Raw genomic sequence first — 16,728 nt, forward strand, 5'->3', positions numbered from 1 at the left:
AGCTGTATCATTTCCCTTCTGCACGCCAACGGATTGGTAGAGCCGCGGGGTGTTGGAGGCACTGCCGTAGGTTGGGATAGCCTTTTAAATCCCCATCCATTAGTGATGTTGGGCTCTACGATCTATGATGGATTGTCCGGAGTACACCGTGAGTAAAGCCGTATTATCGGAAGAAGTCTACTGGAGGTGTAGGGTCGGACAAAAGGGTGGGTTTGCAGTCGCGGAGAAGGCGGTGTGGGCTTGGATCTTACACCTGGCCTCACACCAAAGGAAGTGTGGACGGGAAAGCTTGCACCTGGTTGGCAACAAGGATAAGGTCTCTTATGGGAAAAGTAACGCACCTCTGCAGAGTGTATCAAATTGTGGCTGTCACTCCCTGTTCCGGAAGGAACTGCGAACGCGGCAGGAAAGGAACTCCACGAAGTTCTAGTCAACATGTGAAGACTGACGGGCATAGTTTTCAGAATAAAATAAACCTTTTGAAGAAATGTTTATGAAAACTTGCATTGGCCTATGACTTTCTGGTCTATGGCTGTAGCTAGTGCATGATACACTTATTTCCTAATATGAACTTGCTGAGTACGCTCGTACTCATTCTATCCCATTTGAACCCCCTTCTTAGATCAAGGCACCGAAGAAAAAACTACCGTGGAACTCGAAGACAAAGGAGTCAACTGCAACAAGATAAAGAATCCAATCAAAGAAGTCAATGGAGTCAACTTCTGCATCAGCTATTATGGAAACCTAGACTAGTAATAGAAGGGAACCTTTCCCTAATCCTAGCACCTAAGTAGCTAGAATTCTATAGCAAGCCAAGTAGCTCTTAAACTTGAGTTAGCAATAAGATAGACTACGAGTCGTTCTTCTGGAGCTTTATTTGAAGTTTTACCTCACTGTAAAGTAGGAGGTTGTGTTGATCTTATGTAAACAGCTCGTGTGTACTTCTATAGACATACCTTGGACTCGCATATGTTTCTGTGTACCACTCTGAGAGATGTAATATGAGTGGAACGGTGTTTCACTTGTGTTATGTCAACGACTTGTGTACTACACCATGCAGTGGTACGCTGGGTCATCACAAAGCGCGAACCCCATCTCTTTCCCCGCGTTAGCGTGAGGGAACATTCAGCTCCTCCTCTTCCCCCCTTCCCCCACCTCCCGCCGTCGCGTGACGATGCGGATCCCAGTCTATGCGGGTCGTCCCCTCCGATTATGCCCGGCAAGAACACTCGTGCCACCTCTCCGTGTTCGTTCCGCCTGCCGGCGCGCCTGCAGCCCCAATGAATCGAACGGATTTGCCGCCACCGTAGACGCCACGCCATCGCCCGGTATGAACTCTCCCCAACTCCTCGTAGTTGTGGATTCGCTGCCGCCGAGCTCCTGATTCCTCGCCGTTGTTGCGCTTGCAGATGAACCCGTTGCGCTATTTTTGTTGGAGGATTCGTCCTCCTTCGACGACTCCAATTTGGAGGAGTTGCTCGACAACGACGTGGAGCAAACAACGGTGATCCTCGTGAAGAAGGAGATCTTGGATGTGAGGCCGAAGAAGAGGAAGGGGTCAACCATGGGGTGGGTGTGCATCCCCCCAGAACCGCGGTCTTGGGCACGATTTGCTCATGCCGGAAAAAATAGGGGCATCCCCCGCAACCGTCCACTAAAGGCCTCCTCCGGCGGTGGCAGGGTGAACGAGGTGGGCTACACTATAAAATATCACATGCATGGTGCATGTCTTTTAAATTTGAGCGAATGATTGTGATGCCATTTACGGAAACATCATCTTAATGACCATGTGTGGTGTTGGCCATGATATTAGATAAATGTTGAATCAAAGTTCAGTGCACGGGCAAGTCAATGGTTTTGTGTGAGGTGCATCATTATGCAATCATAATGTTTAGACTGCCGGTCATTAGCAACGAAATTCTATACGTTATGCTCTAGAAACAATTATGGACCACCTAAGCAGTGCAAGAGGACATTTGCATATTGATGCCGAATAAAAACATTATCGCCGTTAATAGGTTAGTCATTCCCTCTCCATCTAAAATGTGAGACACTTTAGACATCGACAGCCTTCACAATGTGACGATAAGACTCTTTGTATATGAAATTTGTTTCGAGAGAACTTTTGTATATGAATGAATATGTTGTTAAGAAATACAATAACAATGGAAGTACATGAATATGTTTACGTAACTTTGCATACGAGTATGTGGGCTATGCTCATGTCATGCATTGGACGTTGACCTATATTCCACATAAAAATGAATTCAACTTAATAATGAATTTAAAATGTAATTGAGATGTGTTTTAAAAATGGCCTATATTCCAACAACTTTGCATGATCAGGCTCTTTAAAGGACATAGAACGTGCTAAAAAAATCAACTTAATAATGAATTCAAAATGTAATTTTTGTGTTTTAAAAATCTACACATGCAATACTTAAAAAATGAAATCTCATGGTATCGTCATAGTACAATTCAATTTTTGTTATCCGATACTACCAACAAGAACACGCTATTAGCTGGTATGCCGATAATCAAAACATATGCGGATGTTTCTTCTACTCTCACCGGAAAGCTCACGACCATTGAGGAGGTTGAGTTGAACTAAAAAATAAGCAAGCTCCCCCCCCCACCCCCCCGCCCACCGAGGGGCTCGGGAGAAGAAATTGGTATGGTTGGATGGACCAGTTTCGTTGACAGGTAAGCTCCGGGGAGGTCGGTGCTCTGATATGCTGGAAACACACGGCCGTCATGTTGTGATGACTTTGAGTGTCTACTGCAAAAGTTGTGATCACAATGCAAGTGTTTTTTGCTTTATCGCAAACGTAGGCTCCGTCCCGGTGACATGAAAGCGTCAAGAATGCTCCAATATGCTACAAACTCGTGCGCATTTTGTTGCAGACACATGTACGTCATGATGCGATGACTATGGGTTTCTATCTCAAATGTGCTCGTGATACAAGTGTTTTTCTGCGTTGCTCCTAACGTTAGACTCCATGTTAAATATGTGTAGCGAATTTTCTCGGTGATTTGCCGCGACCAAAGAGAATTTGTTGTACACGCCTATGTTTTGCTGATAGAGATTTTCAAAATGTGACCACGTATTTTCTTAGCATGGTGCTAAACACAAAAGGAAAGAAATGTTGCGAGGATGTCACAAACATTAAGTAGTTAATATATCAATGGAGGCTGTGCTGCAACAATCGGATGCCTAGTGTACCACCCTTCCATGAAACATGTCTTAACTTTATCAAAATTTAGAATTTAGATATATCTAAACACTAGTACCAAATTTAGACAGAGTTAACGCAATTGTCATGAGGCGGTTAGTACGGAGTAGATTAGATTGGACGGTAGTAGGGATGGAGCCCGATCGGACATCGGAGCCCATCGTCGACACAAAATCGGCATGCCCTGGAAGACGCCAAGCAGTCAAGCACAGACAAAGCCGCCACGGAACGGAGCTGGAGAAATCCCGCTTGGTTCGTTCCCGCGCGTCGCTTTTTCCTTTTCCACGCGCCTTTCTTTGGGGTTCCTTGGCTTTCTCTCGCTCCGCCAGGCAAAGGCCGAAGATGGAAAATGGGGTTACGGAAGAACGAAGAAATTCCGGTCCCGAAACCTCTCGAACGCCCAGGCGATGCGCGTTGACGGAAGGACACCCGATTCGTCGTCGCACGCGTCCACCATACACAAGTCCCACCGTAGACCATGTATGCGCGCGCGCGCACACACCGCACGGCCAGCCGACGCGAGCCTCGCTCCGGTCCACGGTGGGAGGTGTCCACGGAGACGAGCGGAGCACGCATCGCCGAGGAGTCTAGGGAGTGGGAGAAGCAGATAGGAAGCTTCTTATTTGGACCGGAACGGCTAGCACAGAGCCACTGACCCGATCCAAACCAGAGCAATCACCGAAAGCAACGGCCGCTCGCGACGGCGTGACGACCCAAGCCAGGAAGCTCCTCCGCCCGCTCCATCCTATGATATATATCCCCCGCGGCCGGAGAGACGAGCGAGGCTAGAGGAGGTAGTAGAGAAGAGTAGCGTCGCACGATAACAAGCCCAGCTAGCTGCCGCCCACCACCGTGCCGGTTACATGGGAGGCCCTGGCCGGAGGGCGGTCGTCACCGGGTTCTACGTCTGGGGCTGGGAGTTCCTCACCGCGCTCCTCCTCTTCTCCGCCGCCGCCGCCTCCTCCACCTACTAGCTTTGCTTCTTTCTTCATCATATTCATACCACAGCCATATACATACATATAGATAGTCACCGAGTGATCAGTAGCTAGGTAGTCAAGTAGGCGATCGATGATGGCCGGGGCGGCTATGGCGCAGCAGCCGCACAAGGGTGGCGGTGGAGTGACCAGGGGCTTCGGAGGTGGCTGTGGCGGCAGCGGCGGGCCGGCGCCGTTCCTGACGAAGACGCACCAGATGGTGGAGGAGCGGGGCACGGACGACGTGATCTCGTGGGGCGAGCAGGGGCGGTCCTTCGTGGTGTGGAAGCCCGTGGAGCTCGCCCGCGACCTCCTCCCGCTCCACTTCAAGCACTGCAACTTCTCCTCCTTCGTCCGGCAGCTCAACACCTACGTACGTTATGCTCCAACACTCCCTATACCAGCTTAATTAATCGTGGTGCTCAGATTACAGCTTAATTCATTGGTTCCTGATTTGTGTTTGCCCGGTGCTCCCGATTAATTAGTATTAATTTGCAGTTCAGCATGTTCTAGCTAGCTGCTAGTGTCTAGATGTTCTGCTCTAGAACCTCGGTTGAGCATAGCTTGTACGGGAAGAGAGATAGGATACGCGCGCCCAGCAGCTTCCAGACACGTCCATGACGTGTCCACCGAAAGCCCGGTCATGCTTTTGTTGTCCACGAGACAGCGAAATCAAATCACGTTGTAGCTAGTAGCTAGTACGGGATATAAGCATAGCTGGTACGTCTATCTTCTTCGTTTTCCAGCCATGAAGCTTCTACTGTCGGTACTAGTCTTCGGTCGCCGGTAGAAAGCTCAGCAGTGCGTGATCACTTACCAGTAATTGTCACGGAGCCAAGGCACGGAAGGGTGGGATCGATTTTGGTGTCTCGATCGTCCTGTGGAATCTACTTGCAGCTTACCTAGCACACATGTTCCACTGTACATGGCGGGCGTCCTTGCTTAAAACCGCGTTTGAACTTGTAAAAATCGGAATTGCTAATTCCCCATGTTGTCTGAGATTTAACAAATCTAACTTGACTTCTTAGCTGTTCCACTGTACATGGCGGGCGTCCTTGCTTAAAAGCGCGTTTGAACTTTTTAAAATCGGAATTGCTAATTCCAAGTTGTCTGAGATTTAATAAATCTTACTTGACTTCTTTGCTGTTCCACTGTACATGGCGGGCGTTCATGCAGTACAATTTTTTTTTCATGGCGTAAAATATGTTCACATAGTACAATTTTTTTTGCTCATGATGTAAAAATTGTTCACCATGTACAATAATTTGATCTTCATGACAGAAAAAAAATGTTCAGTGTCACAAATATTAGGATGACATCAGCCGTCTAAGATGTAATAAATCTAAGTCGACTGTGCACATTTTTAAAATGTCTTTCTCCCATCCACGATTTCATCGTTTTTTCTCCTATACCTTATGGTTTAGAATACGGAAAACATGCGGCGAATCTCAAAGCACGAAAATAGGTCACATCGACGGAGGAAACATGTGCATGCACAAGACATCCCATGCACATATTTGCATTTTTTGTTTTTTCACAAATTTGAACCCTAGGCAAAATTAATATTGATGACTCACCTGACCGTGAGCGAAAATGTTTTGAAATCTACCATCGGGATGGGTGCCAACGAGCATGGGGCCAAAGTTGTTTAGATCGGCACCAATTATTTTCGTTAACGACGCACGTCAGCGGTTGGCGCCAGTGCGTGTGGCGCCGAAGCAAGGTTGGCGCCAACATTGGAGCCGAACACAATACTTGGCGTAGACGTGCACAACTTCGATTCCATTCTCGGTTGCACCGACCCAGAGATCGGGCTCCGAAGTGGTTTCGCCTAAGGGTCGGATGAGGCATTAGTTTTTTCAGTGATTACATTTATCAAAAGAATACCACATTTGCCGACTTTGGACAGGAGGTGTGTGTGTGTGTGTGTGTGGACAAAGTGAATATAGGTGAAACATCTCGAGCCTGTTTGTTGAACGGAGACGACGGAGTGATCAGGATTAGCGACCAGGGCAGAGTAGAAAAAGTGTGGAATAAGATATGACGCTCAAAAAGCATTTTGTTGGTCGACCAAAAACGTAGAAAACGAGCAAAGCGTTTCTCTTGTCGTGACGTGCCATGTCGTGCCATGCGACTTTATAAAGCATGTGTGTGCTGACCATTGACAAGGCAGACAACATATTAGCTACGTTTGCGTGCGCGCACCTGTGTGTCACCCGTAACTCAATATATAAAACCATTTCGGTTTCCCACCCCGATCAACCATAAAGATGGATAGAGGAAAAGTTAAGAGGAAAAGAGGCACGAGATGGTGAAAAACGTTGAAGAGAGAGTCCGATGACCAACTACGTACTACGGTGTTTCACGTTGTCTTCCTCTCATTTTCCCTTTTGACAATATATATGGCCCGGCTATCTGAACGCGTGGCGCTCACTAATATATATACTCCAAGTGGTTCGTTCGCTTGCAAAATAAGAGCACACGAAGCACTACGTAAGAGATGGAAGCCAACAGCTCCATGAAAGCAAAGTTTGGGTGCGTGATGGTCATAATTTTGACACTATTAGTGCCTAGAAAACCACGAAGCTTAGACAACACCAAACCACCACGCCACACTTGGTTTTTTGATAACTGTAACATACGTTGCCTATTTCACTCAATACAGTAAGTTATATTCAAATGTAGCCGAATTTTTTTGGCCGGTATCAATTTTTCTCGGTGGGTAGCGGTATATCCGATTTCCGCCGAGATTTCGGAAATTCCGGCCGAGAAAAAAAACCTTGCTAGCGACTCGTTCTCTCCGGTGCTAAAATCAAATGTCCGTCTTTTTTTCTTCATGGGGTATAAGTTTTCTTCGGCGCATCTGTTTCTTCAGCATCATATCCATGGTGACAACTTATGTGATCATTGCACCGTAATAATTTGGATGATTGTGACCATAAGATAAAAGATTTCCTATTTTTTATTTTTATAAATCAAAATAGGTAACCAAATTCTAGGTTATGGAATGATTAAAGTTGAGTTAAAAGAGTAATAATTCCGTGGACTCTCTCCGTTCTAATCAGATAAAAGGGTGGGTCTGAGGACCCAATAAGCTTCTATTTTTTCATGTTCACATTTTGGTCCCTCCAACTGCTATAGATATGAACATGCAGTAAAAAACTTAGCCCAACTCAATTCTTGAATGGTTCTAGTTAGAACACACACATATACTAACTATGCATAGTTGTTTCACCTTTGCCTTTGGAGTGATTATAGTTTAAACGTTTACTTTTCGTTCTTTGAGCTTCCTTCTAAACTCAAACGTTCGCATCAAGCCAATATAATACAAGCAACAAGAATCTCATTGTCAATGGTCAGCACACACATGCTTTATGAAGTCGCAACACTACAGCAGAATCAGGCTTTGCCGTGAAGAACATGAAATAAAAATACATAGTTTAGCAAAGGCATCAAAATGGGTTGACTTTTTTGTGAGGCAAACAATGTTACATTTGACTAACAATTACAAAATAGATGAAATTCTAGGAAGTATGCAATCAACACAAGAAGAAAATACTACAATGTTGTTAGTATATAAAAAGAATTTTATGACATTGATAGGCCATTGAAAAGATTCATCACACTAAAAAGAATTTTGTGATCCAGATAGGCCATTGATGTTCTACCTTAGAGCTCCCTGTCATAAAATGTTGTGTTGTATCTAGTCTGCAGTCGTAACCCATTGACTATAAGACTTCCGTATGATTATGCCATGAGTACAATATATGCACCGAAGACACCCCACTAATATTGTAGCAACAAGTGGAGCAAACATTAAGAACTGATGAGCTAGTAATGATAATCCAGGTGGATATGATGTCTACTTCCCACAAAAAAGAGTAGATGTGACACCTAAACTGTTGCGGAGATAGCTGTCTATGAGCGAGAAAAGACTGAAATCTGAGGAATTTTGTGAACATTTCGTTGAACAAGATGTTTGATAGTATGAAATAGTAAAATATTTGTTGATGTATAATAGTTTCATGCTCGTCTAACTAAATGTACACGCTCTGCAGCCTCTTGTCTTGATCGCTGCATGTGCTAGTTCGTTTAGATACTGACGAGCGGTGGAAACTATTGGTGCAGGGTTTTCGGAAGGTGGTGCCGGACCGGTGGGAGTTCGCAAATGAGAATTTCCGTCGAGGTGACCAGAGCCTTCTTACCGGCATCCGCCGCCGGAAGGCCACGACGACGACTCCTCAGTCGTCCAAATCCTCAGGCAGTGGCGTAAAACTTGGGTTCCCTCCGCCACTGCCCCCTCTGCCTCCCGCGTCGGCCAGCACGTCCGGCGCCGGCAACGACCACAGCTCTTCGTCGGCGTCCTCGCCGCCGCGTCTGGACCTCACCAGCGAGAACGAGCAGCTCAGGCAAGACAACCACACGCTGGCATCGGAGCTGGCTATGGCGCGGCGGCATTGCGAGGAGCTCCTGGGCTTCCTGTCGCGCTTCCTGGACGTCCGGCAGCTTGACCTGCGTCTGCTGATGGACGAGGACATGCAAGGCGCTGCCGGCGGCGAGCGGGACCACGCCCACGAGGCGGAACAAGAGCACATCCCTGAGGAAAAGAAAGTAAAGCTGTTCGGCGTGCTCCTGAAGGAGACGACCACGAGGAAGAGGGCGCGGTGCGACGAGGCAGTGGCCAGCGAGCGGTCGATCAAGATGATGAGGATGGGTGAGCCGTGGGTCGGCGTGCCATCCTCTGGTCCGGCACGGTGCGGCGGCAAGAACTGATGCGCACGGCGCCGCGCTGTGCATGGGCAGCATTGGCTCCGTTGATGGCCAGAATGGTCATATCAACGTTGTGCTTAGGGAAAATTCAGAAAAGCAGACTAAGTACACTAAATTCTGAAGGTAAGCTTGTTAAAATTAAATGAGGTATGCTGGAGAACTAGGAAGGTTGCAACATGAAGAATGTAGGAAGGTTGCAAGATGGTGTTCATGCTGATCAAAGCCGCGCAGCTGCCTCCACACATAAAAGGCGTGGAGAACTAATGTTAAGAGTACTAAATTTGACGAGGTGTGAAAATACACCCTTGTTGAGATATACATATGGTTTTTTTTTTATCGTGAAGTATATAGTGATCTGGTTACCCATTAATTGTCTGTTAAAAGACTTGCTGCTACTCCCTCCGTTTATAAATAAATATCTTAGATTTGTTAAAATTTAAATGTATTTGTACACTATTGCATCCAAAGTTTAACACTATTGCATCCAAAGTTAAAAAAAAAAACTTGCTATTTGCTTAGCCCAATCTAGCACTTTCTTTTCTTTACTATAAGGACGCGCAAATCAGACCCAACTTTGTCCAATACTTGGCCCAACCCATGGAGCCCTCCCTTGGCTTGCCTCTCTTCCCTATCTATTTCACATTGTGGATTCTTCTGATGCACCATGCATTTCACCACTAGGGCCTCTTCTATATTTCCTAGAATTTCTCATACTTTGTATTCACTAGTAGAAAAAGAGGCTTCCGTCCAGCCACATTAGTCGCCAAAATATAGGAACCACGACTAAAGGGGTCTTTAGTCGCGGTTCGGGAGGCGAACCGCGACTAAAGACCTGGGCCCAGCTCGCTCGGTGGCTAGCTGGTGGACGGGAGGAGCTTTAGTCGCGGTTGGCCAGGCCAACCGCGACTAAAGGTCCTCAGGCCTGGCCCGAAGGCCGTTAGTCGCAGTTGGCCAGGCCAACCGGGACTAAAGGCCCATCCCTATAAAAGGCAGCTCAGCTCACTTCACTTAGCCATTTGGTGCCACTTCTCTTCACAATCTTCACAAGGGGTGGTGGTGGGTTTGATTTTGGTTCCTCTTATGCACACAAGGTGTTCGATGAAATGCCCGAGAGCATGAAACAAATATGATATGAACTGTCCGAGTCACACTTGAGCTTTCTCATTTATTTTTCCTCGATCGCGCGGTTAGCAACTTGAACCTTTCATGTGTCATTGATAAAATATGCATGGGTGTAGTTCATTGTTTAATTTCTATTGTTTCTAGCTCGTTAGTTTAACAAATGCATGATAGTTAATTATATACTTTATATAATAATAATGCAGATGAATCGGCAATGGATGTACGGTAACCGACTCTCCGGCGAGTTCACTACGGGTTTGAAAGGTTTCCTCGTAGTGGCTCATGCGAACAAGCAGGGGGGTTTTATTATCTGTCCATGTGTTGCCTGTAAGAATCAGAAGGGTTACTCTTCCTCAAGAGAAGTTCACCTGCACCTTCTTCGGCACGGTTTCATGCCAAGCTATAATTGTTGGACCAAGCATGGAGAAAGAGGGATTATAATGGAAGAAGATGAAGAAGGGGATGATTTCATCGATGACAACTATCTTGATCATTTCGGTGATACTTTCATGGAGGATGCTGAAGGTGGGGAAGGTGAAGGGGAAGGTGAAGGGGAAGGTGAAGAAGAGGCACGTGATGAGCCCGCTGATGATCTTGGTCGGACCATTGCTGATGCACGGAGAGGCTGCGAAACTGAAAAGGAGAGGAAGAATTTGGATCGCATGTTAGAGGATCACAAAAAGTCACTGTACCCCGGATGCGATAATGGTCTGAAAAAGCTGGGCTGCACACTGGATTTGCTGAAATCGAAGGCACATGAAGGTCTATCTGACTCGGGATTTGAAAATTTGCTGAAAATGATGAAGAATATGTTTCCAAAGAATAACGAGTTGCCCGCCAGTACGTACGAAGCAAAGAAGGTTGTCTGCCCTCTGTTGGCGTCCGAAACCCACCGGCGAGTAGCGACGGGCAACACGTAGAGCCGGGAGGCTCCCAGAACTGCGGCTGGCCCTGGTCCCTCGATCGACGGCCCGCAAAGCTCCGGCACGCACGTCCCGATGCTGGTGCAAGGGCGTGCCACCTGACCTATACCTGGTCAGGAAGGTGATGGATTTGCTTCGCTTAGTTTCCTGCATGGCATACACGTAAACATTAAATAAGAGCCTCGATCGGCTCTCAGGTTGTCCTGTGAATCGGCTCAAGGAGCCGATCCACCCATGATTCGTATGAGGTCTACGATCACATGGTGGTCCTGCTTGATCGACATAAAGCTAAAACGACCTACGACGATTTAGGGTTTTCACCGCATAATCGAAACATCCTACACGTGATTGAGCCTGGCAGCCACGCAAGATGATAATAAACCAGCCCTAGATAAGGCCTAAAAACCAACATGGAGTTGATTCCCGGAACATCTTATCTAGGGCTAGCAAACCACACCCTACGTGCTACTAGATCCTTCAACCCATTTGCAAGGCCTAACTATGCAGATATTAAACTAATCCTTGAAGAACAAGGAGCAACCATAACAGATCGGATCTACTAAACACGGATCAAGCAAGGTGCCGCCCTTACACCTAAGATAGGTGTAAAGGCGGCTAGACGTCTAGGGGATAGCATGGATAAAAGCATACATCGTGGTAAAGCAATGCTAACCCTAACACATCTATGATAACTACGTTGCTCGCCATCAACAAGGCTTCAGTACGAGCAACACATGAACAACGAATAAACGTATACTGCCTAGATCGCAAGGCAGCATGATGCTTACCCGGAAGAAACCCTCGAAACAAGGGGTTGGCGATGCGCCTAGATTGGTTTGTGGTGAACGTGATTGTTGTTTTTCTCAATAACCCTAGGTACATATTTATAGTCCGTAGACTTTCTAACGTGGGAATAATCCCAACCGTGTACGAGCCAAATTCTTCCTAACCGACACGTATCCTACTATATTTACAGATACAAGGGCAAACTAGCCCAAACTTCGTGTACAAGGCCGATTCATGTATATCTTCCGTGATATTCTTCAAGCCCATCTTTAATCATGGCCCACCTCTGATCCGGTCAAATTCTGGTGATAACACATGCCCCCCTGGTTTTGGAAATGATAATTCCAAAACCACTCTGCTTTTTCCTCGTCGGGTCGTGTCGTGGCAGAGCAGAACCGCCGCAGTATCCTTCATCATGATGCCTTGCCTTCTCAACTTCTCCGCGTGATTTGACAGTTGTTTTTTTTTCTTTGGGGCACCACTTCCTCGGAAACTGCCATGGCATTAAATTTCCACTATGTCCCATTTATTTAACCGCGCCGCACAGTTCGCCTCTTCATCCCCTTGCTCTGTTCTGGCCATCGAAAAAACCCTCCTCCACCATGGACTCATCCTCCTCCTCTGCTTCGTCGGCTCTCTCCTTCCAATCTTCTTCCTCGAGCGAGCCGATGTCAGAGCAAGAGTGGGACTTTGACTTCGTGCCAGATGGCCCACCCGAGGCCCTCGTCGGGTCAGATGGCGACTTGCCCCTGACCGATGGGGAGAACGACCTCCGGTTCCTTATCGACGGGGAACTGGAGAGCGAGAGCGAGGACGACCTCCACTCCTGGGCAAGCTTCACCTCTTCCGACGAGGAAGAGGAAGAAGAACAAGAGGAGGAAGAGGAGGAAGAAGAGGAAGAGGAAGAGGACGACTCCTCCTCCTCCGCCGGGTATCCGCCGGCAAAGCGCTTCCGCGCTTGGGCGGACAGCGACGACGACGATGATGACGAGGAGGAAGAAGCTCCGGCCGAGGGCTGGGGCAGCAGCGACGAGGAAATCTCCGGAAGCAGCGACGACGGCAGTTACGATGCCGACGACGAGGCCAGCGAGGATTAGTAGTATAGGATTAGTAGTACTCGAGCAATCGGCTCTTCTTTTGTTCTTCCTTTCTTGAGCCATCGGCTCTTCATTGTAAAAACCCCCTCTTATCAATGAAGAAGTGCTTCCAGTTAACTTTGCCGATAGTCAAAGTCAAACAATCCCCAAAAGAGCCGATGGCATCGCATCGGCCTCTACCATTGACAAGGTATCAACTTGTCAATGCCTATGGATTGTAGGCTAGGGTTTAGTTGGAAGTAGAGGGTAAGTAGATCTCGAAGGTTTCAGCCGAAAAGTACTCGACGAATATGAAAACTAGGGTTTGCAGACAATGATTCGATTTATCCTTCGTCCCTCGACTCCCCCTTTATATAGGAGGTGGAGCCGAGGGATTCGTGCTATACAAGTTTACAGAGTCCGGGACGGTTTCTAACTCATCCCGCCAGATTACAAACAACACTTCCTATTACAACTCTATCTTTCCTTAGTAAATCTTGGGCTCCCGAATCTTCTTATTCTTCGGGTATTGGGCCTCCAGTAAACCCCGGGTACCATCTTCGGCAGGCCCATTTGGGATGCCTATGTCAGTAGCCCCCGAGATTTTGCTTGAATCGTAGAATCAGGGAAAATCTCCACTGTTTATTTTTATTCGGAAGCTTTAACTTTTTTATACTTCTTCACATAAAATTCTATATTGTACAGGGATAATGGTAGTTGGGGCTAGTTCATCTGACGGATCAGGTACTAGTTAACTGCTCTAGTGGCAATCCGCAAAAACCTACTTCAAAATCACGTCCCTGGACATGACCTCGGGATACTGGTGTAAACTTCGACAGTGCCGCTTAAGGTCTTACCATTACGTCGAGTCCCGCCGAATTTATCGGGTACCTAACGCGTCCGTTAGGATTTTTCTTCGTATCTGTTGATACGGATAAAAGTAGCAGAGCGCAGTCTTTGGCGATGCCACGCCCAGCAGAACGGATCTAGGGTCTTACCTTCGCAAATTTGCGGCATTCAGAAATTGATCGCAACTTCGGCGTTCTGAGAATATATTGTCGAGTGCTTTTCCGGCTGTTGGAATGGCACATTTTATCGAGTCAAATATGACTTATATTGCTCTCCCGATGGGAGTATATGTAGAGTTAATTATAACTCGAAATATACTCTCTTGCTTTTCTATTTTTCCTTTGTTAATTTCATCGGGCACGCGAACAGCGTTCCCGATGGGAGTAGTTTCGAGGCTACAACCAAGAACTTGTGCTTGGTTGTAGGCTCAACATTTTAGTCCACCTTGTCGCTATATTGTCATTATTTCCCAATATGATCTTTTTCTTCTTCTCTCTTTTTTATCTCTCGGGTGCGCGAACAACGCTCCCGATGGGAGTAGCCCCCGAGGCTACAGCCAAGAACTTGTGCTTGGTTGTAGGCTCCCGCAATTTCTATATTGCCATAGTCGAAATTGTACTTTTTGTCGAAGTAGCCCCCGAGCATTTGGGGAAAAACTTGTTTTTGATCAAAGGCTCCCGAAGTATTGAATAATTCTTCCTGTCGCCAATCTTCTTTAACTTTTCTTGTCGACATGCTTCCCTTAACCAAATTTACTTCATCCTTCTCGAATAGTCGTGATTTTTCTGCCCTGTGGGTCCATTGCTTCCACCACGTTGACACGTCGTGCAAGTGGGGACACACGTCCTCCGCTTTTTCTCGGCGCACGTACAGTAACGCCTATCTCAAGAAAATACCTTTTTACCCTTGTATCTAGAAGATCTATTCTCACCACACGATTTCTTCATCCAACGGCACACTGCTTCACCCGATTCTTATATAAACCTTTCTTCAACCTTCGTTCATCCCCTCGCTTACGCCGCTCACCTGTTCCTCTTCGCAAAACTTCTCCTGCGCCCAATCTTTCTCTGATCTTCCGCACTCACACACATTGCTCTGTCATTGCCGTTGATGCCACCGCGCGCGCGTCTGACTCGCCACAAAGACTCCGGAATCCAAGATGGCCGCCGAGGATCTTGAGTGGGAGAGATCCAAAATCTCCAACCAAGACACCAACATGTCAAGAGGCTTGGCCTCATGAAGAAGGAGGACGCCATCCGCTTTCCTAGCGAAGAAAGCTACCCCAAGCCTCCAATGGAGTATCGGGTTAGTTTTGTTGATCATCTCATCCGCGGCCTCTCGACCCCAATCCACGATTTCCTCCGCGGTCTTCTTTTTGTTTATGGGATTCAACTGCACCAATTGACCCCCAATTCCATCCTTCACATTTCTATTTTCATCACACTTTGCGAATGCTTCCTCGGAATCCCTCCCAATTGGGCTCGTGGAAACGCATTTTCGCCTCCGCCGCAATGGCTCCCACAACGTCACTTATAACATAGGTGGCGTTGTTATCTGTGTTCGTACTGATGTCGACTATTTCGACGTCAAATTTCCTGATTCTGTCCAAGGATGGCGCAAAAAGTGGCTCTACATTCACGAAGAAAGCGCCAACTCCGTTGAGCACAACATAGTTCCTTTCGACGGAAGTGCCAAAATTCAGCGCCGCCGCTCCTGGGATGCCGAAGCTTCCGAGGAAGAGAAAAAGGCGACAGAGGCGCTCATGTCTCGTATTCGTCAGCTTCAAAACACTCGAGGCAAAGAGCTGTCTGGTGTTCAAATCACTGCCTACTTCCTTAGGATTAGAGTGCAGCCTCTTCAGGCTCGCAAAAATCCCCTTTGGACGTATTCTGGTAAAAATGATGCCAACAGTAATCTCTCGGTGATCTTTCCACCAAGGACTTGGAGAAGTTGATTCGAAGACTTTCTCGCCTGGGTAAAGACCCAATTCCTTCCTCTTGTCGCGTGGAACCGTACAGCGCCGCCAATCCACTCCCCGAGGTATTTTGTCTTGCCGAGTTTTTACCTTGTTTTGCACTTTCTCTGCATCTCATTATATTGTCATCTCTTTTAATTTTCCTTCTGGTCACTATTTTTTACAGAACCATCCTACTATGACTTCCCTTCCTCCTCTTCCGGAGGGTGGAGAAGTCGAAGAACAGGCCATCGTTGCCGAAGATACTCAAGGTTCTTCTATTCGTGAAAGTGAAGTCGCGGGTTCTCACAAATCTGCGGCTTCTCACGAAAAAGAAGTTGAGTCTGAAGCCAGTGAATCGACGCAATCCCTTCCTCCTGCTGTTTCTCCAAAGAACAAAAGGAAAAGGACTGATGTTGAAGATTCTGACCCCTCTAAGGCTGAAGAAGTTGTTCCTTCTCATCCGAAGGCAGCTTACGATCCTTATGTTGAATCCCTCGTCAGCTCGTAAGTCGTCTTTATTTCTCTCTATTTTTGTACTCGAAATATTTATCTTGTCTTGCTTTTTATGCTGCCGATTTTTTGATTAATAGTGATGACGAGGAAGGAGTTCCAACTACTGACGTGGCTCCTCGGACAAGCACGTCACGTACTGTACTTGCCTCAGACACGCTAGTTGAAGGAGAAGAAACCTTGCCTCCTCAACAAAACGTCGTCACCACTACTCCGCCATCAAGCCCCCTTGCTCCTTCACCAAAAAGGGCAAGGGTTGAAAAGATTGTTGAACCTGCCCCTCAGTTGGGCAGTTCATCGACTCTGCTCCTAGATGATGTAAGCTTGTCGACATCTATATTTTATTTTGTTTTTTCACACCTTCTCTCTTTTTCATGCCGATGTTTTTCTTTCTGTGTTCACGTTGAACAGCCTATGATCAAGGATCTTCTCCGCATCGGTTCCCAATTTATTGGGTACCGTGAATATGCTAATAGAGCCGAAGGTAACGACTTTTATACTTGCTGTTTTTCCCTTGATTTTTTA

General features: G+C 46.9%; 1 protein-coding gene across 1 annotated transcript; it reads left to right on the plus strand.

Moving 5' to 3' along the window:
• Positions 1 to 3,918: 3,918 nt before the first annotated feature.
• On the plus strand, positions 3,919 to 9,350 carry LOC127301837 (heat stress transcription factor B-1). The gene is made up of 2 exons (XM_051332115.2): positions 3,919 to 4,583; positions 8,339 to 9,350. Exons 1-2 carry the CDS (start codon positions 4,305 to 4,307, stop codon positions 8,981 to 8,983), a joined length of 924 nt encoding a protein of 307 aa, XP_051188075.1. The 5' UTR covers positions 3,919 to 4,304; the 3' UTR covers positions 8,984 to 9,350.
• The last annotated feature ends 7,378 nt before the right edge of the window (positions 9,351 to 16,728 follow it).

The sequence above is a fragment of the Lolium perenne genome, chromosome 5 (genome assembly GCF_019359855.2).
Source record: "Lolium perenne isolate Kyuss_39 chromosome 5, Kyuss_2.0, whole genome shotgun sequence".
Classification (NCBI taxonomy): Eukaryota; Viridiplantae; Streptophyta; class Magnoliopsida; order Poales; family Poaceae; genus Lolium; species Lolium perenne.

What these genes read in the sequence shown, in the direction of transcription:
- LOC127301837 (XM_051332115.2), top strand. Translation starts at nt 4,305, where the DNA reads ATGATGGCCGGGGCGGCTATGGCGCAGCAGCCGCACAAGGGTGGCGGT. An exon ending in TCCGGCAGCTCAACACCTAC is followed by an intron (nt 4,584 to 8,338) that starts GTACGTTATGCT and finishes CTATTGGTGCAG; the next exon opens with GGTTTTCGGAAGGTGGTGCC.